Raw genomic sequence first — 26,544 nt, 5'->3', positions numbered from 1 at the left:
TGCCTCCAGAGATGGGGCACCCACAGCTCTGGGCAGCTGTGCGTGAAGAATTCTCACATCTAATCTACATCTCCTCTCTTTTAGTTTAAAGCCATTCCCCCTTGTGTTATCAGCAAGACACAATCAGCATGGCACCATCTCTTTCAAGGAAGAACCTCTGCAGGTACTGCTGGGTGGGCTGCATCCCTGTGCCATGTGCCAGCTTCACGTAGCCCACTCTCTGAATATTTACCACAGTTCCTCTCACCAGCTCCTGTGCATGCAATGGAAAACAGAGTATGAGTTTGGAGAGAATTGCCTGAGGGTAGGAAGGCCCCACACAGGGATGTGGACGGGCTGATCAATGGGCTGAGGCCAACAGGATGAGCTGCAACAGGACCAAGTGCCGGGTCCTGCACTTGGGTCACAACTGCCCTATGCAGTGCTATGGGCCTGGGGCAGAATGGCTGGAAAGATGCATGGAGGAAAAGGATGTGGGGGTGTGAGCTGATACACACTGACCACGAGCCAGCAGCGTGCCCAGGGGGCCAAGAAAGAGCAGTGATGCAGTGGCATAGGGAACCATAGGGAATGGAGATGTGGCACTGAAGGCTGTGGTTATGGACATGGTGGGGGTGGATTGGGGTTGGATTTGGGATCTTAAAGTCTTTTCCAACCTTAATGATGCTGTGATTCTAATAAAAAATTCAATCATCATTCCTTTTCCTGGTCCGCCTGTCTCTTGTATTCTGAAAACTGCTGAATAACCATTATCAAATTATTCCTTATTCCCCTGCAATCCTAGGACTTTCTACGTCATCAGTCTCTGATACGACCAACTTTCTGTCGCCACTCTCACTTCTGATTACCCAACTTCCTCATCTCTGTGACTTTTTCCAACTGTTCATGCCGGGAACCAAACCAGCACACACCTTCTGGTCAAACAGCAGAAGTGATGTCTTCCACTGTAAGGCCTGGGGCACCTGCAGGGATGGGGCACCACCACTCCGGGCAGCAGCACAACGCCTCACCACCCTCTGAGTAAAGAATTCCTTCCTTATAGCTAATCCAAACCTCCTCTCTGTTAGCTCTGAGCCACAATTAGCCCTGTCCTATCCCTGGATACCTGCAGGTGTCTGACCGCCCGGCCCAGCCCAGCCCAGCCGTCCCCCTCTCCCACATCTCGGCACGCGCTTTCCCCTCGGCTGTCCCACAGCTCCGTAGCACGACTCAGTGACTCCGCGAGCGTTGTGCAGAGCTGGATGCCCGTTGCTATAATCTGAGCTGTTTGCGTCCCTTAATCTGTATTTGTTCCCTAGGAAGTGCAGGGAGACACACGAGGGCAGAGGCACTGGGTAAACACCGCACTCCTCTCCCTGCCGGCACACGATTAGCTCCGGGTAAACAGAGCCGACTGCCAGCGAGCGGTGGGACGGGCACCGGGCTGAGGGAAGGCGAGCCGGGCCGCAGAGCCCGGAGCCCACGAACGGCGGCCGTGGGCGGGATCAGCGCGCTGCTATAAGTGCGCCTCGCCTCCAGGACCGCCTGCGCAGCCGGGCTGAGCCGCACCGCGTGGCTGGCGCTCCCGGCGGGCGAAGGGCGGTGAGCCGCAGCTCAGGAGCCGTCGGCCGCGCTGCCAGCCGGATGCTCGTGCAGCGCTGCGGGTTGGGCGCTGCCGGCACGCGGACCGAGGGCTCCCGGCGGCGTGGCGGTGTGACGGCGCCGGGCGATGGCTCAGGCTCAGCTGGGGCTGCCGAGCCCCTTCGCGCAGCCCCCGGTCGGACCGTGCCCCGACTCTGACTTTGACTCTGATTCCGAAGATGCGACCGCGGGCGGTGCGGGGCCCGGCGCCGGGCTGCAGAACCCCTCGCAGGTGATCCATAGCGGCCACTTCATGGTGTCATCCCCGCATCGCGACGCGCTGCCCCACCGGCGTCAGCGCCGCGCCGAGCCCTCTGCGGCCGATCCGCGGAGCATTGACCCGACCCTGACGCGGCTCTTCGAGTGCATGAGCCTGGAGTACAGGTGAGTTCCAGGGCGACTCGCTGATCCCTGGCTCTTTGGAGGCCCACCTGTAAGGCCGCGCTGCCCCGGCCCTGCTGATTGCCCCGTTGCTAACTGCTAAGTGCAAACTGATCGATGGCATCCCCGTCTTGTCTTCTGTTGGGCTGTGATGTGATGTCTGCTCACAAAATGCCGTCCTGGGAGGTTTCAGGGGGAAGGAGCTGGTGCTGGGGCAGCTCTCATGGAGCCAGCTGGGAATTTCTTCCTGTCTTGGCACATTTTACCCGCTCTCCTCCAGGGGAGCTGTCGTCATTGCCTGCAGCTCTCGGCCTTTGGCCGTCCATCCCAAAGCTGTTCCCACTTGTCATAGCGTTGCTCCAGCGCTCTGGACAGGATAGCTGCACAGTGCTTTGCTCAGGGCCTCCTGAAAGCTTCTCCCCTTTTCTCCAGCAAAATCAGATGAGTGACTGCGTTGTTCCTCCGGTCACACAGATCACCCAGGCCCATGGGGACAGAGCTCCTGCTTCTTGTGTATTAATGCCTGGGCCCATGACCTTGGACCACATCCCCTCTTTCACCAAGACCCTAAGGCTCTTAGTCCAGAGCACTCTCTGGACCTCACAGCAAAACTGTTGGCACAGCTTTCCCAAAAGGTCCCAGTGAAAACCTGGGATGGCAATCTCCTATTGATGCCTTGTGAAAACAAAACCTGAGCAAAACAGGCAGGAAGTTCTGCCCATCTCCTGGTCCCACACCGGGTCTCATTCAGTTGCTGGCCTCCCTCTGGCATGGTGCATGGTGAGGTCACCCTCAGGAGCTGGTGAGACCAGAGCTCTGCAGGAACGAGGTGGGCTTCAGCACTGGGTGATGCAGCCCATGGTCACTCTTCGTGTCACCAGGGTGACAGCCAAGATGTTACCAGCTGAGTCACCTTGGGTGCCACACATGGGTGGCACTGATGCACAGGGTAGCCCCACTTCCCTTTGCTGTCCCAGCCCCACACTTGCCCTACTTGCTGCATGGGGCTGGAGATGCCTGCATTGCCTTCATGTGCCCCTGAGCTCCAGAGCTTCTGGGGCAGAAAAGAGAGCAGCAGGTGCAAGTGGCTGGGGCGTGGAGCAGACAGGAGCTGTATGCTGCCCAAAGCTCGTGCTGCAGACATGGCTCCATCCCTTTAGGTGTCTTCTGGCCCCTCCTGGGCTTATTTTCCATCCTGCGCTGTGAGCATGACAGCCCCAGGGCCATCACTGTGCCAAGCTGTAGCTGAAGTTAATGGCAGCCCTCGGCGAGGAGGATTCACAACAGCTACAAAGTGTTAATGGCACACTTGTTGGCCATCCCAGAGCCTGGAACATCAGCAGCATCTCCTGGCTGCCTTGTTCAGCAACCATGGGAGCAGCTTTTGGTTGGCCCTGGATTAAGAGTAGCTGTGGGTAGTGGAATCCAGCCAGGGAAATTTTGCCTATAGACTGTACCCAAATTCACCCTTGGTTCTTCCCTTTTGTGGATGCCTTTCTGTCCTTCCATGCTACCCCTCTCCATCTCACAGACATAATGTTCTGCAGCTTTCCAGTACCCTAAAAAGAGAGTCGTACCAATCAGAGCTCAGGTTCTGCCTCCTTTGGAGGCTAAGGACTGAGAAATGGTCACTTTTCAGCCTACCCGGGGCTGGCACTGTCCCTCCTGCCAGAGAACAAGGAGGGGCTCTGCTGCTGCTGCCCGCTGCTCCCATGTGGTGGGAAGGCCAGGGGGCTCATGTCAGCAAGGAGGGCTGTCCCTTGGTCTTCTCCCCCTGCTGCAGCCCATTTCCTTCATGCACCAACTCATTCCTTCCCCCTCCTCTTGGCGTGGACAGGGAGCAAAATACGCATTTTACCGCACAGTGGGGGTGCAACACTTGAACTTCTGGGCAGGCTGAATGTATCACAGAGCAGACAGGAGCTGCTTGCTGCAGGGCCAGGGCTGGGCACAGGCTGAGCTCTGTGCTCACAGCTGGTGGTGGGGTTCGTGATATCATCCCTGCAGGACAACAGGACACCTGTACTGTGCCAAGGTGCTGCTGCATCCCAATCCTCTTGTGGCTCAGTGCAGCGTTCACATCCATCTCCTCTGGGCAGAATTTCAGTAAAGGGTGGGGCCTCCTTCAAGGCAAACCAGTGTGCAAAGATCAGCCTGATAAGCTCCAAAACAGAATGGAGAGATTCTCATTAACGGGAGAAGAAAGCAGGTTGTGGCGAGGCCCAGAGGCATCTCCTTCCCATCCCCAGGTCCCGCAGCACACTGCAGCCTCACCAGCCCCATGCAGGGCCACACACCCTGCTGCAGTGCAGGGCCGGGGCTGTGGGCTTGGGCTGCTCCTTTAAGGCAGTGGGCGGCATGGGCAGCACCAGAAAGGAGTGTGGCTGGTAGCCTTGACCAGCAGGAGCTGGCCACGTGCCGGGGAAAACCGTCCTTTCCATTGGCTCCTCTGCTTGGCAACGCCATGCTGTTTGTCTTGTGCCACGGGGAAAGTTCAAAATCCCTGCTGATAGCAGAGTGGCCAGCACAGAGATAGGGCCTTAACCCTCTGCAGGCCAGAGTGGTGGGGACGGGGTCCTTCCTGGGCCCCAGGGCTGGGCACAGCATCTCTCCCTGTCCTTCCTGCGGGCAAGAGCTCTGGCCCCCAGATGTGTTCCTACATCAGCAATTGGGGAACCACAGGGGTCTCTGCTCAGTATCTGCCTGTAGCAGGGAGAGCGGCCAAATAAGCCACTTTGCTCTGCAGAGCTGAGGGACAGGATGCCCCAGGGTCTTGGCAGCAGCAGTGGGGGAGCCCTGACAGAAACACTGCAGATATGAGGCCAAGCAATAGCAGTACTGAGCTCTCTGAGGACACCCTGCTGTCACCTGCTGAGTGCTCCAGAGATGTTGCATGGGATATGGCACGCCTACCAAGCCCAGCCGTGACCTCATTTCCTCCCTGCATGCACAGGGGTCAGTGGGATCCAGAGCAGCACAGAGATCATTAAGGGACAACCTTTTGACTGGGGAGGAGTGCATGCATAGCGCTCCATGTGCGGATGCTGCCCATCAGGAGCAGCTTTGGTACAGCCGTGGGAGCAGCCAGCATCACCTGGGGAAGGTCAGGAATCCTGCAGCTGGGGATTCCCACCTCGGAGCCACATCTGCAGACTTGGGCAATCTCTCTGCCTGCCATGCTGTTATCCCAGGGGCTCTGGAGGCCTTGCAGGATCAGCAAAGCTCCCAGATTGGGGTTGTGCTGGGGGTCCCAGCATGGTCCCCTTCAGCTCCTCCTCTACTCGGTGTTGCAGTGGGAAGCTGGTGTCACCAAAGTGGAAGAATTTCAAGGGGCAGCGGCTGCTTTGCCGGGATAAAATCCGCCTCAACAATGCCATCTGGAGAGCGTGGTACATCCAGTGTGAGTACAGGGCCAGAGCCTGCTCCTCCTGCTGAGCACCTGGCTACCCTGCAATGGCACAGTGGGTGCCCAGCCCTGCAGGCAGCCCACCATACCAGCACCCAGACACATGGGTACCCTCCCCTGCGCAGGGAGGGAGCTGCAGACGAAGCCAACTGTGTTTTCCCCTGAGCAGATGTGGAGCAGAGGAAGAACCCTGTCTGTGGTTTCATCACCCCTCTGGAGGGGTCAGAAGCTGATGAGCACCGCAAACCAGAGGTAGAGCATGGGCTCTCATGGCACCCAGGGCTGGGAGTGGGTGCAGGGGGCTCAGTGAGGAGCTGAGGACACCGCTAGCAGCAGAACTCCCATCCTCGCTTGCTGTGTTCAGCAGTGCAGTTTGAGGGAGAAAGTGTTGGTGATGTGTCCTGAGGACAGCAGTCCTGGCTGCAGGGTGCCTGGGGCAGGCATGGGCCAGCTGCAGGTGTGGGGCTGGGGGTCGCCCCTGGGGTGCTGTACAGCCGTGAGCCCCAGTATTGCCCCTCCAGGCCGTGGTGCTGGAGGGCAACTACTGGAAACGGCGCATCGAGGTGGTGATGAGGGAGTACCACAAGTGGAGGACCTACTACAAGAAGCGGGTGAGTGGCTCTGCCCCTGCTGCTCCCGGTGGTGGTGCGGTACATCTGCGTGCCCAAAATGGAGCTGATGGTTATCCCCACGGTGATGGTGGAGGGGTTTTGGTGGCCCCATCCCCGGCCACGCACAGTGCCGCCGCGCGCTCTGGCAGCCCGGATCGGGCTGGCTCTGCCCGGTGTGCTGCTCAGCCAAGGCTGGGCTTGGCAGTGCACCTGCAGTGCACGTGCTGCAGTGGGACGAGCAGGACTCGCTGCGGGGCCCGAGCTGGGCTGGGATTCGCTGGCAGCCACAGCTCAGCCAGGCAGCACGTGTAACAAGGCCTGGTGTCCCGGTGTCACCCCGGTGTCACCCTCGGCCGCGATAATCTAGTGGTGGTTTAGGTGGCACCAGCCTTGGCTGCCCGCCACACGGGGTGGAGCGTGGTGCCAGCCTCCACCCTCACTCATCTTGAAAAGGCCGGGGCGCAGCCCTGCACCACTGCACCCTGAGCGCTGAGAGCAGATGTGAAGCAGTGGCAGCCCGGGCCAGAGCCAGAGCAGGCAGCACGGTCCTGCGGGCTGCCAGGAGGTGACCGACGGGCAGGAGCACATGGCCTGCTGCTCCCTCACCCTGCCCAGCTCTGCCCTGCGCCCATCCCTGCTGTGGACCGATCCAGGCTTTCTTCTCCTTCCAGCTCCGAAAGTCCAGCCGGGAGGGAGAGCTCTCCAGCCCGAAGCAGGTGAGTCTGCTGGGGAAGGGCAGGCAGGGACGATGGGATGCGGTGTGCGTCCCTGCACAGGGCAGCTTGGGAGAAGGGCAGGTGAAAGCCATTGTTGGCGATGACCACGATGGCTGTGGGATGCACCTGGGGTGCTGAATGGCTCTTTAGGAGCACCAGCGAGCCAAGCTGGAGGCCTCAGGCTGCCTGCAAAAAGTGCCTACCGGCTCCTTTGCACCATCACATGCAGGACGAGGATGCCTGGAGACCAACGGAGAAATGGTGCAACCAGCTCTTCTGCAACGTGGTGCCCATGCTGCTGGGGGACGAGGAGGAGGAGCCGGGGGGTAGGCAGCACTTTGACTTGGACACATTCCTCTCGGACATCTCTGACACCCTCTTCACCATGACACAGATGCCCAGCGCCCACCAGGAGCTCCCCGAGGACGGTAGGTGACCCCCATGGAGCCACGCTCTTCCTGGAAGAGGAGGAGGAGCAGGCAAACAGCTCACTCATGGCACGTTGCTACCTCTTGGCTTCTCACCAAAAGCTACAGCCTTGCCCAGAGGTTTCTGGGCCCTGAACAAGGCTCCAGAGATGCTGCTGGGCAGAATGGTGGGAATGGGATATCCTCAGAGGTTGTGTCCCTAAGCTGTGCTGTGGGGCAGGGTGCAGCCACGGAGGATGAGGCTTGGTGCTGGGATGGCTGTTGGTGAGGTCAGCAGTGCCAGCCCTGAGGTGGGGAACTGGGAATGCAGCACCTTAACATTGCAGTTCTGTCTTCTTCCAGTGTATATCGGGAATGCTGACATGATCCAGCCAGACCTGGCACCTCTGCAGCCCAGCTTGGATGATACCATGGAGATATCAGGTAAGAGCTAGCCTGGGTGCAGCACCACATCTGTGCAGCTCTGCACACCTTGCAGCCCAACACAGAGCTGAGCTGGCCTGGCAGCAGCAGGGGCTGCCGCAGAGCCAGAAAGCACATCTGCTGTCATGGGCAAAGCAGCATGCAAGGGCAGCAGAGGGATGGGAAGGGGCTGGGAGCCATGGAAAGGGGCTTTTGCAAACAGAAGGACACGTCAGGACTGTGAAGCTACCTGGGCTTGGCTGTAGACAGAGGACAGTTATCCCCACAGACGGAGGAAACCTCTAGGGAGCAGGTTCTCTGCCACTGTTCATATCCTCACTGCTCTCTTGCTGGTGGCCCCGTGCAGAGCTGCTGAGACCCCACGATGGGCTGTGCTACATCCTCTGAGGATGGATCATGGTCTCTGCCAGGTTGGCCTTGAAAACCAAGTGGCACTGGTGTCCAGGACAGGCAGAGGGCTGCTGAGGGGCAAGCAGAGGGCAAGCAGGCCATCCTGGCAGCACCTCCTCCCACAGTGCTACTACCAGGACCTGCCTGTGACACAGGACACTCTGCTGGAGCAGTGCGGTGTCCATGAGCGCTGTAGAGTCAGTCAGGATGTGTCCTTGTCACATGTGTGCTGTGCAGTGTACCCACGGGCTGCACCAGGGCCAGGCACTGCTGGTGTATGCCACATTGGAGGCCTCAGATATGCTGGAGCTGGTGGCATGGGCACACTTTGCAGGGTGGGACCCCGCAAGCGGCCTCAGGCAACACCAGGCCTCGGGAGCCCTTGGAACATGTCCATGCCCTGCACACAGCCTGCCCAAGACTCCTGCTGTGCTGCAGCCGCCTCCACCTCCCACTTCCCTCTGCTGGAGGAAGCACAGGCCCTTGCACCACACAGCCGCCGGCTGATGCAAGACCAGATGCTGGTGGGGAGCAGGGCAGCCGTGGGGCAGGCTGCTGTGCCAAGGTGGGAAGCCCAGGGGTGCAGCCTTCACAACTTTTTGCCCCTACACGGCCCTGTGGGCTGAGCCATGAGCAAACCGCAAAGGGGTCAGAATGACACCTGAGAAGTGTCCTTCCCCTCGCATATCCTGTGTGGTGCTGGAAGGCTGTGCTGACCCCTGAAGCAGCACCTCCTGACAGTGACACAGACCCAGTATCTCTGTCCGTGGGCAACATTCCCTCTGGTGCTGCTGGCGTGGAAATGGCGTGGCACAGCCTGGCGCCCAGCAGGGAATGGCACGTGGCACCGTGGTGCCCATCCAAAGCAATGTATTTCTATGTGCATTTTCCCCAGGGTGCTGCCTGGGATGGAGCCTCGGCACCCTGATGCACGATCACAGTGGAGGTGTGGGTTGTGCAGGGTTGCAGCTGTGGCCACAGGGCTGTGGGGTGAGAGGATGGAGAGCCCCTTCTCAGGAGGAGGGCTGCTGCCAAACGCTGGGCGCTGTGTGCCAGAGCTGAAATGCCTCAGCCCTGAGTGATGCCCATGCGGCCACTTTTGCTGGCAGTGTACACAGGGCCTGGGTCTGTGCCTCACAAACAAGGCCAGCAGGGCAGAGCGGGGGCTCAGGGCTCCTGTAGGGTCACGGGGCCATTACTGTGTCTGGGGACCGTCACCGTGCTCGGTGCCTGTCAGTCAGCAAGCACAAACCAATCCCTAAATGAGGAACCACGTCGTGTCCTCAGTGGGTGCCAGAGCACAGTGTGGGGCGGATGGAGAAGTCCTGATGGCAGAGGCGAGGGAGCAGCCCAGCCCGGTGCCTGAGTGCTGCTGGCACTGCGCTCCAGGTAGGACCTGCACTTCTCACTGGGGCCCTGGGGCCAGGCTGACGGGGTGGCATGACCCCATGGCACTGCTGTGCTCTCCCAGAGCCAAGGGCCAACAATGGAGTGTCCCACAGCCTTGAGAGCAGGCTCTGTAACAGGGGTCTCTTTGGAGGGCAGCCCGGTATTGGAGCAGAACACTGGAGGCACGGTGTGCTTACCACATGGGCTCTCATCCCCCAGGTGGCATCATGCCCTGGCCGCACTGCACAGCTTGGCAGTGGGTCAGGACAGTGTGAGTGGAGAGGAGCATAGATGAGAGCTGCAGGGTGGGGAAGGGATGGGCAAGGTGCAGGGCAGGGGGCTGCCAGCTGTTGTGCCAGGCAGCATCCACCACCCACTGTGGCAGCACAGCAAGCGACACAAGAGGAATCGAATCTGCAGAGCTGGGCATCAGAAACACCCTAAATGCATGCACAGCTTCAGTGTTGGCAGCAGGAGATGGCATGGTGTGCACAGGGGATGGCACAGCATGGGCACAGATGAAGGCTGGGGGCAGTGTGGGGCCAGGTGCTGCACCCCATTGGGCTGCAACCATGCCTGGTTGTGCCCCTGTGCACACCAAGGATCAGCCCTGGAGGGCAGCTGTGGCTCTGTGGTACTCTGAGCGTTCACTGTATCCCAGCACTAGTCTGGGTGGGACTGGGAGCAGGCAGAGTTCAGCTCTGAGGAGGAGGATGAACTGCTGCGCTGGAAGATGGTGGAGCTGGGAGGCTCTGAGTGCCTTGGAGGCCATTACGAGCACGGGAGTGCTTGTGGAGACAGCAGCCGACTGCCTGTAGCCGTGGGCTGGAAGAAGCAGGGTGGCAGCGCTGCTGCCCATCCCTGTGAGGGGTATGGAGCTGAACACCATTCCCAGCCGGGGCACATGGGCTGCAGCCGCTGTGTGCAGGGCTGGGAGGAAAGGGGCCGTGTCAGGGCTGAGCAGGGCAGGTGCAGCGTGCTGTGTGGCACTGCTGGGATGGTCATGACATTTCCCTCTGGAGGCACATTTGTTCCTCAGGTGTAGATTCAAAAAGTTGTCAGGCCCAGAGGCTTTGGCTCTCCCAGCCAGGGCACCCCAAGCACGGGAGCCTGAGCCAGAGCCTGGAGGAGCCCCCGCAGCATGTTTGGCACCAGGGGCATATTGGATGGGCAGGAGCAGCCCAGATGGGCTCAGGGCAGCGAGGGCCAGGGCCTGCACCGGAGCACACACAACGGAGGTGTGAATGCTCATGAGCTGGAGCAGCTGCTTGGATGCAGACCCCGTGCCAGAGGCTGTCAGCTGGCTGCCTGCAAATCCACCCATCACTCCCACTCTATCTTACAGGGAAATGCATGGCCAGCAGCCCTATCCTCCCCAGTCACCTTCACCAGGGAAAGCCTTCCTGGTGGCAGTGAAACAGTGCTGGCACGGTGCTGACGGGCCCCATCACCGAGCAGAGCTGTGTGGGGTGATGTGCCTGCAAAGCGTGTTTCAGTGGGGAGGTGATGCCCCAGGCAGCAGGCAGCACTCCGTGCCACAGCATCTGGGCCTGCGGAAGCATCGGGGCTGTGGGAAGGAGACAGGAAGGGAGAGGGAGTCGTGGCTGGGTCACGGGGCTCAGCTTCGGGAAGGCCATGGGATGTGGTTAGCCACAGGCAGCACGCACAGCAGCACTGGGGCTGGGAGGCAGACGCTTGCCCCAACTCCAGTGGGACCGTCCCCTGCGGCTCCAGGACAGTGCGACCCACAGGGCTGCCCTACATCTGCCCGAAGCCAGCTCTGTACTGCCCCACAGCACAGGGGCTGAGTTACTGCACTGCTCAGGGCTGGCTGTGGGGGTGCAGGGAGAGTCTGGACCCCTGACAGCAGCCAGAGTGTGCGGTCTCAGCTGGGTGTTGGGGACGGGGTCTCCACCCCTGGGTGGTGTTCCTGGGCGGGTTTTCCTGTCCCAGTGTGCATGGCAAGGCTGGGCTGAGCGCGTGAGCTGCCTCTTCCCTCCCACCATGTGAAGCTCTGATGTTTCACAACCAGGGCACCAAATCTGCCCGCACAGCCAGGAGCTGGTCCGGCCCTGCCAGGTGAACGTGAGGCCAGCAAATCCCTGCCAGTCCCGGACACAGCGTGCAGCTTCCTCCAGCGTGCTCCAGCCTTGCATCCCCCTTTCCAGGGGCAGAAGCACTCCCCAGGCCCCCACCACCCATCACCATCTCTCTGCTTCACCCCACAGATATTTTCATCAGCCATCGGCCGCTGCCTGCGCAGATGTCGCTGGGCTATCAGGAGCCGCCCTGCTTTGAGCCCCTCTATGGCAGTGGAGGGACCGTGCCTGCCAACCCCGATACCCCGCTCCCACCCAGCCCTCTCCTCCAGGTGAGCGGGACCCTGGCCCATGACCCATGGCCGCCAGTGCCCGAGCCACCCCTCCTGACACAGCCGTGTCCCCCGCAGCCCGGTGACGCCACCCAGCTCAGCCTCCACGGTGCCTTCTTTGGCCCTGAGCAGCCGCCGCTGGCCCCCGAGCCCCTCACCGCTGTGCCTGGCTGCCTCAGCCCCCAGCTCAAACCCAAGCCCTTGCTGCAGTATGGTTTCCCCAGCAAGTGCCTCGGCACAGAGCCACTCAGCCTCCCTTACACCGCCCCCAGCCAGGCCCCCGGCGCACCGTTACTGGGCTCACAGCCGCCATTTTCTCCTGCCTCCGCACCCCACTCCAAGTTCCCCTTCACCACCTCGCCCAGCCCCTCGCTCCTCGCCCACCCTGCATCCCCGCTGTCCGTGCCGTGCTTTGCCCAGCACACCCCGGGCCTGGGCTACGCCATGGACGTGGTGCCCCTAGGGTACCCCAGCCCAGCCACACCCCAGCACCTGCCCCCCGCCGCGCCACCTGGGCCCAGGTTTGCTACCCCAAAAGGGCCGACCTCGGGTGAGCGGCCGAAGATGAAGGCCAGCAGCACCAAGGCAAAGAGGCCGCCAGGTCCCCCTGTGACTCCACACCTGACAGTGTCCAATGCCTGCCTGACTCAGCTCCTGGCCACAGGTGAGGGGCAGCTGGGGAATTGAGGGTGGCAGTGTTGGGGTGATCTGGAGGTAAGCAGGGGTGCTCGGGGGTGCTGGGAGCGGCTGGGCTGCTTCCTGCAGCTGTCACAGCCTTCCCCAGGGCAGATGGACAGATGGGCTGGTGCTCAGGGCTGGCACGGCCATGGAGCAAGAAAATGTCACCAAAGCACTGACAGCCCGATGCAGAAATGCCCTTCTGCTCTCTGACTTCTCACAGCCAAGCAGGAGCCAGCCTTCGATGCCCCACAAGTGCAAGGCCCTGCACTCATGCCTGCGTCCCCAGCCTCTCCGGTAAGCACCCACCTATCTCCAGGTTGGGGACTGCTCCTTTTGGCTGGGAATTGCCTTCCTGTTGCTGGGGAACAAGGAGAGTGGAGAGAAAGCAGCACTGTGTGAAGCCCTTTGCAAAAGAGAGTTTGATGTACTTGGGGCTTATGGCCAGGGTGCTGGGGGGCTCAGAGTGAGGCCGGGTGGGAGTCAGCCCCAGTTAGAGAACTGGCAGAGCAGGGAGAGACCTCACCTTAGGACCCTGTGGGGCTCCCTCCCCAGTCCCACTGCGGATTTTGAGTAACCAAAGGGGCTCTGTAAACCTGCCACACATAGGGGTGCTGGCCACAGTCTCCTTCCTGCTTCCCTCTGCCTTCTCTCTGCAGCAGAGCAGTGTCCCCGATGTTCCTGCTGTCTTCCTGCCCAGAATGGCCCAGCCAAGCTCGGTGCTGTCTCCTGGCTCCAGCCCTTCGCAGGAGGTGCCTGTGATGCAGGCAGGTGCTGCACCAGGGCCGCTGCGGGTCCCCAAGGTGGAGCGGCTCTCCCCAACATCAGTCTGTGGTGAGTCTGGGTGCCCGCAATGCCTCATATCCTGCAGGGAGCTTGAACCAAACACAGTTGGTTTTTTTCCTGAGAAAGTTCAATTTATTTTTCATTCCTACTGCTTTTAATTACCCACCTGAATGACAGTGATTTCTTTCTGCTGGGGAAGGCGCCAACCTTTGGTCTGGCTCCTTCTCAGAGGGGCAAAACCATAAACAGGAAAAGACAAAATGTAGCAAAATGTCAGAATGTGGTTTTGAAAACCAGAGCTTGGTTTTAAGGCCGGAAGCATCCTGCTTTCACCCACAGAAACCAGACTGGGGCAGAAGCTCCCTGCTCATTTCCACTTCCAGTTGGGTGCTGTAAACCACAGCCCTCAGGACTGTCTCCAGGTGTTTTCCACGCTGCTGGAAATTTAAAATTTCATGTCCGAAACGCTCCCATTTCTTGTAAAAACGCAAGTGATTTGGGATGATACGGGGCAATGAGATGTGGTCAGACACGGGGCCATCAGCTGGGGGGTTGGCTGTCCCAGAGCCAGGGCAGTGCTGCGGTGCTCGCACTCTCCTCAGCGCACCCCCTCTCATCCCCCAGGCAGTGACTGGCCCAAGCCTGGCCAGGTGTCCCCAGGAGCTGCTCTACCACCCGGTACCACCATTTCCCTGCACCACCCCCCATCCCGTCGGGGCAGGCCTGACTCCAGCAAGGTATAGTGGGAGCGAGTGCTGCCTCTTACAGGGGCAGCTTCTCCATGTGAATCCCCTTCCTGCTGACCCCACATTCACCCCCACCCTTGATGCATACTTGGGGCCAGCCTGTCTCCAATGCAGGGAGAGGCCCAAGGCCATCTCTGCTGCCTGCAGATGGAGAGCCGGCGCATCACACACATCTCTGCTGAGCAGAAGAGACGTTTCAACATCAAGCTGGGCTTTGACACACTGCACAGCCTGGTGAGCACACTGAGTGCCCAGCCCAGCATTAAGGTGAGCACATAGCGCTGCATGGGCTGGTGCTGGGCATGCAGGGACACGGGACGTCACTCGGTGATGACATAGTCCTGGGCACGGCGTTGTACCTAGGGCCTGCAGCTGGGTGCTAAGGCTCAGCAATGGAGCACATGGCCCCTTGTGCCCTACCTGCCCCAGGAGCTCCCTGCGCCATCCCACCTCTGCTACCCTGCAGGTCAGCAAGGCCACCACCCTGCAGAAGACTGCTGAGTACATCTGCAAACTGCAGCAGGAACGGGCGGCCCTCCAGGATGAGGCGCAGCGGCTGCGGGAGCAGATTGAGGAGCTCAACAGCTCGATCAAGTAGGGAGGCATGGCTCGGGGGGGTAGCAGGGAGCTGCTGCCTGCGTCAGCACAGCCAGGCAGGGCAGATGGCAGTGCCAGGGGCAGCAGGCTGCAGCATCTCTTCTGAGCATTGCCTAGAATCTGTTTATCTGCGTTCCTGTTGTGGGACAATGCTCAAAAAGCGGTGCTGTGTGTGACGTGCTGCCCTGAGAACAAGATGCTGCCTTCTTGAGACATGCAGAGCTACTGAGCCCTGCTACACACTGGGGTCCTCTTCCCATGTGGGGCAGCTGCCGTGTGCCCCACAGCCTTGTATCCGTGGCCCCACTGCACTGTTTGTGCCCCACAGCCTGTGCCAGGAGCAGCTGCCAGCCACTGGGGTGCCCATCACGCGCCAGCGCTTCGACCAGATGCGCATCATGTTTGACAGCTATGTGCGCTCCTCCACACTGCACAACTGGAAGTTCTGGATCGTATCCTTTGGGCCAACATGTGCTTCTCACTGCCCCTTCCACCATACACCAGGTCCACTCTCTCCTCCTGCTCTGTGTGGGATCCCTCTGCTCAAGAGACTCTGTGGGCAACATGTGAAGGGGACATGCTCAGATCATGCTTAGAAGAAACTTGTGAAGGGGACATGCTTAGAAGAAACTTCTGTTACAAGAGAGCAGCCAGAGTAGGAATAAATGGCCAGTCCTTGGGGAGCAGGGGAGTCACTAGCGGAGCTGAGCTTAGCATTGCTATGCAGGCAATTGCTCCCAATAACTTGTGTTGAGGCGCAGTAATCCTCAGTTAGAGATTGGGAAAGGATCAGACACAAACCCAGGAAAAAAAGCCCACTACAAAAAAGACAGCTGTTGGAGAGGGTCCAGAGGAGGGCCATGAAGATGATCAGGGGACTGGAGCACCTCCCCTACAAAGACAGGCTGAGGGAGCTGGGCTTGTTCAGCCTGGAGAAAAGAAGGCTGCGAGGTGACCTCATTGCAACCTTCAGTACCTAAAGGGAGCCTACAAACAGGAGGGGAATCAACTCTTTGAAAGGGTAGATAACAGCAGGACAAGGGGAAATGGTTTTAAGTTGAGGGAGGGGAGATTTAGGTTGGATGTCAGGGGGAAATTCTTTACAGAGAGAGTGGTGAGGTGCTGGAACAGCTGCCCAGAGAGGCTGTGGATGCCCCCTCCCTGGAGGTGTTCAAGGCCAGGTTGGATGGGGCTCTGGGTAGCCTGGTCTGGTATTAAATGGGGAGTTTGGTGGCCCTGCGTGTGGCAGGGGGGTTGGAGATTAATGATTCTTGAGGTCCCTTCCAACCCTGGCCATTCTGTGAAAATGATGGTTTCACTTGGGTGGCCAGCGTGGCACACCCTGGAAAATGGGGATTAAACTGGATACAAGTTTTTGCATGTTGGAAGGATGGAGGGGGAAGGAATGTTTCCCAAGGAGGTCAGAAGGCTGGGCCATCTTCTCCATAAACAGGGATTACACACATTGTAGCCAAGTCTGAAGAGACCATGATGTCTGCAAACTGCCTGAGGATAGAGGTGCAGGCGGAACATGCACAAACAGTAGCAAGCCGACCCTGACACAGGTTTTTGGAGAGCAGTGGGGTTCCTTCCACAGTACAGTGCGGGTACTGAAGAGGATTCCAGGATATGGATATGGTGGAGGCACCTGCTGGGGATTAATGCACACGCAGTCACCATCCCCCAGTGCTGGGTGCACCCAGGGAAGCACACGTGTTGGGTGCTGCACCCTGCTCTCAGGCACCTGCAGAGGACATGGCAGGAGTTGACTCTAGGCCTTGTTTAGAAGAGCTGTCCTGCACTGGGGCAGCCCTGGCTGCAACATGGACTGTGCCGTTCTGGCCCTGGTTCCCCACACACTGTGGTTCCTGGCTTGGAAGCAACAGGTGGGGCTCCAAGAGCCCCTTCCTGGCTGCTGCCACCGCTGCCACCCTAGAGCCCGCCGAGCTGCACAGGGCACCCAGCACAGCTGCACTGCAGGCAGGAGAGGGCTATTCACACCAGACAGGGCACCACAGCCATCACGATGCTTATCCTTAACCACTCCAACAGTTCAGCGTAATCATCCGGCCCCTCTTTGAGTCCTTCAACGGCATGGTGTCCACGACCAGCATGGAAAGCCTCACGCAGACGTCCCTGGCCTGGCTAGAGCAGCACTGCTCCCTCCCGGCGCTTCGGCCCTGTACGTGACTCCGTGCGGCCCCGCCGCTCCCGATGGAAGCCGGAGGCCGCTCGGTCCCTCCGCCCGTGTCGAGGCTGCGGCGAGACCGGGAGCTGCCGCCCGGCCCTGACGTCCCCGCGTCTCCCCGCAGCCATCCTGAGTTCCCTGCGGCAGCTGAGCATCTCCACCTCCATCCTCAGCGATCCTGCCCGAGTTCCCGAGCAGGCGGCGCGGGCCGCGGCCGGAGGCGGCCCCTCCTAGCGCCCATGGACCGGGCCGGACAGCACCGACGAGAAACAACGGAACAATTCGGGAGAGGGAGGGAGGAAGGGAGGGAGCTGCCACCGCAACACCCACGCAGCGCTCGCGGAACCCGGCCGCGTCCGCACCATAAAGCCCTCGGAACGCCGCGCCGCGCCGCTCCTCCTTCCGGCCGCGTGGGGCAGCGGGGTGGGGTGTGGGCGGGGCCAGCGGAGAGGTGGGCGGGACTAGAAGATATGTGGGCGGGACCAGATAGAAGGGGCGCGATATGGAGGGGCGGAGCCGTGGCTCTGCGCACGCGCGCTGTGTGTCACCGCCCGGCGCCGGTGAGGTGGCGGCGGGAAGATGGAGGCGGCGGTGCTGGGCGCGGGGTTGGGGCTGCTCCTCGCGCTGCTGCTGCTGGCGGCCGCCCTGCGCCGCGCCGCCCCGCGGGGATCGCCCGCCGTCCCACCGCAGGATGAGAGTGAGTACGAGTGCGAGTGCCGCTCCCTTTCCTCCTCCGTCCCGTCCCCCCGCCGAGCCCCCCGCTGAGCCCCGCTCCCCGCAGGCGCCGGGGCGAACGGCCCCTCCGCCGCCAGGCCCGAGGGCCCCCGGAGGACGAAGCCGCCGGCTCGGGCGCGCAAGGAGAAGCCGCGGCAGCACAGCTTCGCGCACCGCCTGCTGGCCGCCGCCCTCAAGGTACCGCGCCGCCCCGCCGGAGCCCCCCGCCCCGCCCCGCCGCCCCTGACCGCCGCTCCCCCGCAGGGCCACAGCGGTTCCGTGAGCTGCCTGCACTTCAGCGGCGGCGGCAAGTACCTGGCGTCCTGCGCCGACGATCGCACCGTGCGGCTCTGGAGCACCCGCGACTTCACGGCGCGCGAGCACCGCTGCCTGCGGGCCAACGTGGAACTGGACCACGCCGAGCTCGTCCGCTTCAGCCCCGACTGCAGGTGGGGCCGGGATCCCCGCCCGCCCCTCGCGGAAGTCCCGTGGGGGATCGGCGGCGCCGCCGATGCGAGACCTGCCACGTTAACGGGGTGCTCGCCTCGCCGCCCGGTGCGAGGGCTGTGCGCGGGGAGCTGCGAGGGCCGCGGGCTGGGAAGGCTGCGTGGAAAGCTTTCCTTGGCACTGGTGAAGCGGCTCTGCAGAGAGAGGAAGGGATCTCGCTTCCAGGTGTTCTTTTCCATTCGGTGCCGTGGTTGAGCTAAGGCAGGGAAAGCTCGGTGTCCTCACAAAACACAACTGATCTGTCACCTTTCCTCCAGGTGCCCTGAATGACTGATAACTCACCCGCCATAGCTAGGCTGACAGTGGCAACCTGCTGCTTAATGGCTCAGTTACCGTCCTTCCACTTAGGGCGTTCATTGTCTGGCTGGCAAATGGAGAGACAATTCGTGTCTATAAAATGACAAAGAAGGACGACGGCAGCTTCACCTTCACTGCATCTTCTGAGGACTTCCCAAAGAAGCACAAAGCTCCTGTCATTAACATAGGAGTTGCAGAAACAGGTATGGCGATGGTGAGCTGCTCACCTGCTGTGGCCCTCCGGATCCACCTTGGTTTCCTTTTTGAGCTACAGCTGCTGGGTTGAAAATGTTAAGAGTTCTTGATTTACTCAAGGCCTGCTTGATTCTCTGTGTTTTTCTGGTTCTTATGTTTTAGCTTTTGTTTACTACTAAGTGAATTGGAAGATGTAATTTGAGGAGCAAAATTTGTGTAAGCTCAGAATTACCTGCTTTGCACAGCGTCTTATTTTAGGCTTTTGGGAACACTGTTGAAAAGAGATTTGGTCTCAGTATTGAGAGCATTGCTATTCTCTGGCTCGGCAGTCTTGCTTTAGCCAGTGAGAAATGTCTCCAGTGAGTTCATGGATTCAGGAGCACAGGATGTACCTTGGACTTCTGGTATCTCCTAGAACAGAGCCTGAGAAGGGTGAATGTTGATAGCAGCGGGCTTGGTGGATTCATGCTTCAGCTGTGTGACAGTGGACAGTTGGCAGTGGGTGGATGCATGTTCCACTTTGTAAGAGAAAAGCCCATAAAATTTTAAATGAGGTCTTTGGCTGTAGGAGTGAAAATTGAAACCCTGTAACAAGTAGCTTGAGGGTAAATTTGCAACTCAGTGTCCATGCTGAGACAAACGAGGGGAAGCACTGCAAATGGAAACAAGCAAATACGCAAAATGCTGACACCACGAGTAATCAGGGACAAAAGTATTGTGACTTCTAATCAGCTATGAGCCTATAATTCCTGACTTGAAAGCTAGAGATACCTCTTCTTGTTAAAATACAATTTAATCAAGTCTGCTACATTACCTGAGCATACTACTGAGCTCTGCAAGTAGGATCTGAAAGATGCTGGGTGGGAAGCTCAGGGGTTCTCTGGGTTGGCAGCTGTGAGCTGCTGAGTCCTGACTGAACATTAACACATACCCAGGAGGTGAGCCTGCTGGCAGGGCTTTTTACTCTGTGCCAGGAGATAAGCATTGATGTTTTGGTGCTGCTTTTGGTTTTCTTGACAGCTCTGATGCAGATAGGTTACTCTGCTTAGGGACTGTTACAGCTGTTGGTGACTGTGGCAGCTTTAGGCCGAGGAACTCTCCTGATCTCTGCCTTTTCTCTCTCCCTTCCCCCCCAGGAAAATTTATCATGACAGCTTCCAGTGACACCACCATCCTGATCTGGAACCCGAAGGGTGAAGTCCTTGCCAGCATTAACACTAACCAGATGAACAATGCCTATGCTGCTGTGTCACCATGTGGGAGGTGAGGAACATGCAGGTATTCTAGGCTGCTCCTGCTGAGTGGGAAGCCACAGTCTCAGAGGACATCATCAGTTCAGAACATCTGCAGTTTGCTGTCACTGTAATGCAATTTTCTGAGGGTTCCAAGTTTCTCTAATGATTTCTGCTCCCAAAAGGAGTCTTTCTGGGAGTGCTGACTCCCATCTGTGGCCTCAGACATTTGGTGATTTGTTGAGTGCCTCAGTATTGCTGCTCCTGTTTACCACCTCCTGAAGCACTGAGGAGAGCAAACAACATTGGCTGTGATGGCAGAGCTGGGCCAGTGCAAACAGTTTGTGCAAAGCAAGTAATGTTCCTAGCACTTGTTTTTAAACTTCTAAGTATTAATAACAAAACTGGATTTATTTTTTTTTATAACCAAGAGGTTATTTATCAGGAAAACCTTGTTCTTGGCTCTGTCTCTAACCTGCTGCTGTAGCAGGACAGTTGTTATGCGCCAGTTGCAGTGAGTCTGGGTCAGAGCACTTAAGTTTCTTAATTTTTACTAAGGAGTTTCTGTTAAGGCCGTTAAGTTGTGGAGTTGCTTTGTCCCCTGGTGGCCTTCCATAATGTTCCCTTTACCAGCCTGGTTTCAGTGAAAATTAAAAACTTTTCCAGCAGACCAAAGCAAAGATTTGAATGTAGGTGTCTGGTTAAGACTGATTCACAGAGCACTTTCTCTGCAGCCCTTGAGAGGCAGGAGGGAGAGCTCTGCAGTGCTGTGGCTGAGAGCTGACCCTAAGACCCAGCCACAGCGGTGCTTTGTAATAGCCTGTCTCTTTGTTTTTTATTTTATTCAGGTTTGTGGCATCATGTGGCTTTACTCCTGATGTAAAGGTTTGGGAAGTGTGTTTTGGCAAGAGCGGAGATTTTCGGGAAGTGACCAGGGCTTTTGAGCTGAAAGGCCACGCTGCTGGTGTATATTCCTTCTCCTTCTCTAATGACTCGAGGCGGTAAGTGTGTTATATCACTGTCTGAAGGAGTACCCTAAGGATACGTGTGCTCACCCCTTCCAGTGTGCCTGAATTGCCCATCCATACTCAAACCTGTGCCCACCCCTGCGTGCCCAGGGACTGCCTTGGTCCATCCTCATCCTCCTTTTGGGTTTCCTCCTGTTGTTTGACCATCCTCCTTGTTCTGGGAGGGGGATGATGACCCTATGTGTACACACATTTCCAGGCTCATGTTTTCCAAATCTCTGTCCACAAAGCGAGGGATTCCTGCTTTGCAGATGTGAAAAGGAACGAGTGTGACCCACCTTCCTCGCAGTCACACACAGTTTATGTTCCGCCTCTAGGATGGCAACTGTTTCTAAGGACGGGACATGGAAGTTCTGGGACACAGACGTGGAATACAAGAAGCAGCAGGACCCGTACCTGCTGCTGACGGGGAGGTGCGAGGTGTCGGAGCCGTGCCGCATCGCGCTGTCCCCCGACGCTCACGTTGCAGCCATCTCCTGCGGCACGACTATCGCCGTGTACAACACGCGCCGAGGGGAGGAGGAGGAGCGCTTTGTCGGCGTTCACGGACAGCACATAGCAGATTTGGCTTTTGACACCACCGGCCGCTTCCTGGTGTCCTGCGGTGACCGGGCCATCCGCGTGTTCCACAACACACCCGGCTACCGCGCCGTGGTGGAGGAGATGGAGACCATGCTGAGAAAAACCACCACCAAAGCCACCCGGGAGCGGCTGGAGCAGCAGATCGCCGGTGCCAGGAAAGCGCTGGCTGCCATCTGCGGCAGGAAGCAATAGCAGTTCCGTGCGGGAGCGGCGCGCCGGGTTTGACCGATAAAACAATGAACAGATTGCAATAAAAGAGCGCTCACGGCTTTCCCTGTCTGCTTTCTGCCCCTGGCAGCACGGAGGGCGTACGCTCCTCTGGGGGGGGAGGGGGTGGGAGCCGGCACGAGACCACTGAACGGGCCGAGGCTGCCGTGCGCGGGGCGCCGGGAGATCCCTGCGGGCAGCACCCCGCCCCGCACAAGATGGCGGCCGCTGGCCCCACCTTCGCGCCTCCTCCTCGCGCGCTTCGGGCGGGCGTGCCGCGCAGGCGCAGTGCGCCCTCCGTGCGGCGGGCGCCCCTCCTCTCGGGCGTGGCGTGCCGTGCGCCGTGACGCTGCGCGCAGCGCGTGGGCGGGGCGCGCGCATGCGCAGGGAACGGCGGCGGGTGCTGCGGAGCCGGGGCTGCCGGGGCTGCGGGCGCCATGTCGGGCCGCTCGGTGCGCGCCGAGACCCGCAGCCGCGCCAAGGATGACATCAAAAAAGTGATGGCGGCCATCGAGCGCGTCCGCAGATGGTGAGAGGCGGGGCACGGGGGGGTGGGGCCTGTAGGCCCGCAGCCAATCACCTCACCACCCGTCTGCCGGTGGAAGCGCTCCGGGAGCGGGCGCCCAATCAGAGCGCTGCGTGCGGCGGCGGGCGGTGCTAGGGTGGCGGCGGCCAATCGGCTAGCGAGTGTGGGAGGGAAGCGGAAGGGCGGATGACGGGCAGGCCGTTGGACCAATCACAAGGAGGGGCGGTGGGCCGATCGGCGGGGCGGGGCCGCGGCTTCGACGGGAGTTTCCCTGGGCCTATCAGAGCCACCAGTGCTGTGAGCGGGATCTGTCGGGTGTGGGCGGGGCCCGTCAGGTGTGGGCGGGGTCTGTCGCCGCGGTGCCGGACGCGCTCTGATGCCGTGACCTGCAGGGAGAAGAAGTGGGTGACGGTGGGTGACACTTCGCTGCGGATCTTCAAATGGGTGCCGGTGGCTGACAGCAAGGAGGTGGGTGCCGTGCTGACCTCACCCTGCTGCGCTCTGCAGCTGCTGCCAGAGAGCTGTGTCCCACCTGCCCCTAACGTCGCCTTTCTGTTTTCCTTCCTTTCCTCAAGAAAGAGAAATCCAAATCGAGTGGCGGCGTTGCACGGGAGCCCAATGGTTTCCCTGCTGACTCGGCTGCCAACTCCTCGCTGCTCCTTGAGTTCCAAGGTGAGTGCAGCCCGCGGCAGTGTGGTGTGCAGAGACACAAGGTGCGCCCCTCTGATTTGCTCTGATTTGCTCAGACTGCCTCTGTGAGCCCACAAGCGGTGTGTGGCAGAGCTGAGCAGCACGCAGGCCTGTTGCTGGAGCAGAACATGGATATATACCTGTCCCAAGCCTCCCCGCTCAGCCCTCAGTGTGGCTGAGGAGCATCAAGCTATGTGTTAGCACTTCCAGTACATGCAGGGTGTAGGTCAGTGTTGCAAATCTGCAGTTTGGCCCCCGCCTTGTCAGGAAAACCAGGGCTGCCGTCTCTTCTGGAGCAGGAGTTGAGTGTTGCTCTGGTGTTAGATTGTTGCCTTGCACACAGAAGAGGCACAGAGCTCTGGTACCAAAGTAAGAGGCCTCATGCTTTTGAATGTCTGTGCAGAAGGGACAGTCTGCAGTGGTCTTACACAAGCTGCAGATGTGAGATCTGGCAGTGCAGAGTTTTGTGTTGCCCCTGCACACTGCGCTCATTTTTCTGAATAGCTCAGGGTCACTTCTCTACCTCTCCAGATCCCAAGGTAGAATCATGCACTGTCCTGTGCACCAGCTGTATTCTAGTGGGGAGTGCTGCATTAAGAAGCTCTTACTGTTAATCAGTGACTTTGTGAATACTCTGTACCCTAAATACTGTGCTCTTCCTTTTCCGTGAGATTCTGGCTCTCAGTGCTGCTCTTGGCTGCTTGTGCTGCTGGGTCAAGGTACTCTTCTTCACTAGGTGCTGTTTCTGCAGATGAGAACAGCAACCAGAGCTCCCTGTCAGATGTCTACCAGCTCAAGGTGGACAGCAGCCCCAACTCCAGCCCCAGTCCCCAGCAGAGTGAGTCCATGAGTCCTGCCCACACATCTGACTTCCGCACGGATGACTCACAGCCACCCACACTGGGGCAGGAGACTCTGGAAGGTGAGATCAAGGATTCCTGGGCATGACTGCTTAGCTGGGAAGAGGGAGGCGTCCAGCTGGACCAGGGAGCCCAGGGAGGGGCTGCTAGGTCCAGGACAGAGCTGCCTCCTGCGTGCTGCTTGTGGGGCAGGAGGGCTGAGGCACTTCTGCCTGAGGGCTCAGCAGGCTGGGTGCTGCTGTGAACCTGAATCTGCCATATGTTAACCTTCTCTTCCTTCCAGAGCCCTCTCTGCCTTCCTCAGAAGTTGCTGATGAGCCTCCCACTCTTACAAAAGAAGAGCCGGTCCCCCTTGAGACTCAGGTAAAGCAGGGAGGATAGAAATCGCCCATCTTAGTCCTTTCCCCGGGGCACCTTTCTTTGATTTCTCATTATAGCAGAAACATCAAAAAGTCCAAAACTGTCCCCAGGAGCTCCCCAGACCTCTTGGCTTCCCAAATGGTATTGTGGTTCAGTTCAGGTTTTAGGGCATACATTGTGTGCAGAAAATATGTGGAGATGGATTAAAAAATTGGTTATAGTTGAGTCCAGGGCTGGAGTGGATTCTCTCTCCTGATGCCCAGGGGCTCATTTAGCAGCCTGACTCACAGAGGAGAGCCCAGGCTGTCTCCACAGGGTGACACACAGCCTTATCCAGCAGCTACACATGGCCTTGTGGGCGTGCTGAGCTCCTGTCACGGCTGGTGACCTCTGGCTCTTGCAGGTAACTGAAGAGGAGGAGGACTCTGGCGCACCGCCTCTGAAGAGATTTTGTGCCGATCAGAACTCTGTGTGCCACACAGCCTCGGAGAGCTAGCCTGCCCACCCCCGGGGAGAGCCTTCGCCAGACCCTCGCAGAGCTGCCTGCCCTTCCCTGGGGAATGGGGTGCTTCCCCGGCCTGCCCTTCCCAAGGGACAGGGCACTCCTGCTGCCTCGCCATCCAGCCTGCCCTGCCCTCAGGGGTAGGAGCCTCCCACCAGCCCCTGCAGAGGCAGCCTGCAAGTGATTTGCTCAGCTGAATGGGGCTGCCACCAGTACCTGCAAATTTGCCTCTATTTATTGGCTCCCACTCTCCCTGCTGATCTGTGCTGTAGTGGCATGGGGTCTCTGGTGCGTGGTCTGCATGCACAGGGGGAGGGATCCTTGGGATGCCCCGCTCTCCATCACCCCTAAAGTACTGGCAGATGCTGTTTGCCTGCTTCTGGATCCACTGTCCACTCTGTCCCGTGTGCTGGGAACACAAGAGCCATGTCCCACCTGCAGAAAGTGATGTGTCTGCTCCCTTGTGACCATAGTCTGGGGCGTTCCTGCTGTAGGTGCGAAGGGCAGAGGAGGGAGGGGGGGGAGCACCCTGAGAATGGAGACAACGGCCCTCCATGCCGCTGGGACCGTGCAATAAGCTGCTACTAAGCCATTAGTATTGGAAGAGAGAGGAGCACTGCCATTTTGGAGGGCAGGTACTGAACACATCGGCTGTGCCTGCCGCTTCTCTGCCTCCAGGCCCTCACAGAAGCCTCTGCCCTCACAGCACGGGCAGGGGCTGGAGTGATGGGCTGGGAGGGAGCGGGGCTGCCGGCACTGCCGTGTCCCAGCTGGGCCTGCACCCTGCTCCTCTCCTGCCCACCTCTCTCCCTAGGTGCGCCCCGTCCCCTCTGGACAGGACACAGGAGGGTGCAGGAACCCCCACAGAGCCCTCCCGTGCCCCCATCCCCCCGCTCCCCACACCGGCACCCCGCTGGTCCCTCCTCCCCCTGCTGCCACTGCATGTCCCGCCATCTGTGATCAAGCCTGGCGAAGCTGAAGGCGCGGCCGCGCGTGGAAGTGGAAAGATATTTTAGCACTGAATAGAATATTTTTAAAATTAAACTATTTGAAATACAGTGCTCAGTGACTGCAGGGCGCGCGGGCAACAGGTGCTGCTGGGGTAGGAGCTCGGGAGCAGACGGTGGGCAGCGCCAGGCTGAGCCAAGGAGAGGTGCCCTGCTCCCAGCCTGAGCTCAGGGCCAGCCCTGTGGGCTGTCCCCAGCCAGGCCTGATGCTCCCCAGCATGGTGTGGGCTGGGGCACTGGGGGCTTTGCCTTGCACAGGGCTGGTGCTGTTCCCCTGATGGTGTGGTTGGGCTGGGTGTGGAGGCTGCAGGGCCTCGCCGTGGGCAGCTGGGCTCCTCCAGGCTGCATCCCTGCGAGCTGCCCTTAAATCCAGTGGTGTCACACGCAGCCATGGTCCTGTAGGAAAATGTGCGGTGCTTGTGTTAAACGTGATGAGACAGAAATCCGACGTTATTCCATAGCTACAGCTGTGCCTGACCATTCTGAAAAGCCAGGAGAGGCTGCTGCTCTGTCTGGTCACCCAGAGCAGCCTTGCGTGCAACTGAAATGTCAGAGCACAGCTCTGTGGCAGATGCACACGTGGGATCCGTCCAGACCCAAAGAGCTGCGCAGAGGGAGCCGCCCTGAGCACTCCTGCCTTCTGCACACCCCTGGCCCCGGGTTTCCCACCTCAGCCTTACCTTATGCGAGAGGGTCCATTCAATTAGGTTCATTAACACGACACGTCCATGGGTATCTTTGCGGTAGTCTTTGGTTTGTCTTTGTGCATTGCAAAGAATGATTCTTATTTTCCAGTTTATTAAATCGAGTGTATAAATCTAAGCCGAAGGTGTGCGGCTCCCTCTGTGTGACCATTACATGGGTTTATCACTTCTCCTTTCAGGTTCAGTATGGACAGATGGGGCAACAGCTGTGGGTTAGAGAACAGCCATCTCAGAGCTACGGATAATGGGAAAATAGTCTTGGGAGGGGAATGCAGAAGGGGTGCTGCTAGTTGAGGGAGGGGAGATTTAGGTTGGATGTCAGGGGGAAGTTCTTTACAGAGAGAGTAGTGAGGTGCTGGAACAGCTGCCCAGAGAGGCTGTGGATGCCCCATCCATCCCTGGC

At 59.2% G+C, this 26,544-nt stretch overlaps 3 protein-coding genes across 10 annotated transcripts; all 3 read left to right on the top strand.

Annotated features, from left to right (window-relative positions):
• The first annotated feature begins 1,369 nt into the window (after positions 1-1,369).
• Positions 1,370-17,112, top strand: MLXIPL (MLX interacting protein like). Of its 7 annotated transcripts, none has more exons than XM_010721849.4 (17): positions 1,373-2,004; positions 5,295-5,401; positions 5,577-5,659; positions 5,929-6,018; positions 6,690-6,734; positions 6,964-7,162; positions 7,505-7,585; positions 11,593-11,735; positions 11,814-12,399; positions 12,637-12,710; positions 13,073-13,247; positions 13,824-13,936; positions 14,060-14,212; positions 14,412-14,539; positions 14,871-14,994; positions 16,595-16,724; positions 16,855-17,112. In XM_010721849.4, exons 1-17 carry the CDS (start codon positions 1,709-1,711, stop codon positions 16,962-16,964), a joined length of 2,637 nt encoding a protein of 878 aa, XP_010720151.1. In that variant the 5' UTR covers positions 1,373-1,708; the 3' UTR covers positions 16,965-17,112. The 7 variants fall into 7 exon arrangements, with proteins under 7 accessions (XP_085096968.1, XP_010720150.1, XP_085096970.1 ...); XM_010721850.4 differs by having other exon boundaries at positions 1,374-2,004; positions 14,093-14,212; XM_085240842.1 differs by having other exon boundaries at positions 1,370-2,004; positions 11,593-12,399; positions 13,076-13,247.
• A 135-nt stretch (positions 17,113-17,247) lies between these two features.
• On the top strand, positions 17,248-21,555 carry TBL2 (transducin beta like 2). Its single transcript, XM_085240848.1, has 7 exons — positions 17,248-17,427; positions 17,512-17,642; positions 17,709-17,893; positions 18,300-18,451; positions 19,580-19,706; positions 20,524-20,676; positions 21,021-21,555. Exons 1-7 carry the CDS (start codon positions 17,310-17,312, stop codon positions 21,475-21,477), a joined length of 1,323 nt encoding a protein of 440 aa, XP_085096974.1. The 5' UTR covers positions 17,248-17,309; the 3' UTR covers positions 21,478-21,555.
• A 276-nt stretch (positions 21,556-21,831) lies between these two features.
• BCL7B (BAF chromatin remodeling complex subunit BCL7B) lies at positions 21,832-25,488 on the top strand. 2 transcript variants are annotated; one of them, XM_085240852.1, is made up of 6 exons: positions 21,832-22,021; positions 22,411-22,486; positions 22,594-22,690; positions 23,445-23,630; positions 23,852-23,931; positions 24,332-25,488. In XM_085240852.1, the coding sequence occupies exons 1-6, from the start codon at positions 21,930-21,932 to the stop codon at positions 24,422-24,424; spliced, it is 624 nt and encodes a 207-aa protein (XP_085096978.1). In that variant the 5' UTR covers positions 21,832-21,929; the 3' UTR covers positions 24,425-25,488. The 2 variants fall into 2 exon arrangements, with proteins under 2 accessions (XP_085096978.1, XP_085096979.1); XM_085240853.1 differs by having other exon boundaries at positions 21,833-22,021; positions 23,460-23,630.
• The last annotated feature ends 1,056 nt before the right edge of the window (positions 25,489-26,544 follow it).

This window comes from Meleagris gallopavo, chromosome 21 (assembly GCF_905368555.1).
Source record: "Meleagris gallopavo chromosome 21, MGAL_WU_HG_1.1, whole genome shotgun sequence".
NCBI lineage: Eukaryota > Metazoa > Chordata > Aves > Galliformes > Phasianidae > Meleagris > Meleagris gallopavo.
Note: the sequence above shows the minus strand (reverse complement) of the source record. Positions and strands in the feature narration are given on the sequence as shown.

Excerpts from the sequence above, each read along its gene's own strand:
- TBL2 (XM_085240848.1), top strand. The coding sequence starts at position 17,310 with ATGGAGGCGGCGGTGCTGGGCGCGGGGTTGGGGCTGCTCCTCGCGCTG. Across the intron at positions 17,643-17,708 it reads TGCTGGCCGCCGCCCTCAAG|GGCCACAGCGGTTCCGTGAG; the intron begins GTACCGCGCCGC and ends GCTCCCCCGCAG. Across the intron at positions 17,894-18,299 it reads CGCTTCAGCCCCGACTGCAG|GGCGTTCATTGTCTGGCTGG; the intron begins GTGGGGCCGGGA and ends CCTTCCACTTAG.
- MLXIPL (XM_010721846.4), top strand. The coding sequence starts at position 1,709 with ATGGCTCAGGCTCAGCTGGGGCTGCCGAGCCCCTTCGCGCAGCCCCCG. Across the intron at positions 2,005-5,294 it reads TGCATGAGCCTGGAGTACAG|TGGGAAGCTGGTGTCACCAA; the intron begins GTGAGTTCCAGG and ends TCGGTGTTGCAG. Across the intron at positions 13,248-13,823 it reads CTCCCCAACATCAGTCTGTG|GCAGTGACTGGCCCAAGCCT; the intron begins GTGAGTCTGGGT and ends CTCATCCCCCAG.
- BCL7B (XM_085240852.1), top strand. The coding sequence starts at position 21,930 with ATGTCGGGCCGCTCGGTGCGCGCCGAGACCCGCAGCCGCGCCAAGGAT. Across the intron at positions 22,487-22,593 it reads CGGTGGCTGACAGCAAGGAG|AAAGAGAAATCCAAATCGAG; the intron begins GTGGGTGCCGTG and ends CCTTTCCTCAAG. Across the intron at positions 22,691-23,444 it reads GCTGCTCCTTGAGTTCCAAG|GTGCTGTTTCTGCAGATGAG; the intron begins GTGAGTGCAGCC and ends CTTCTTCACTAG.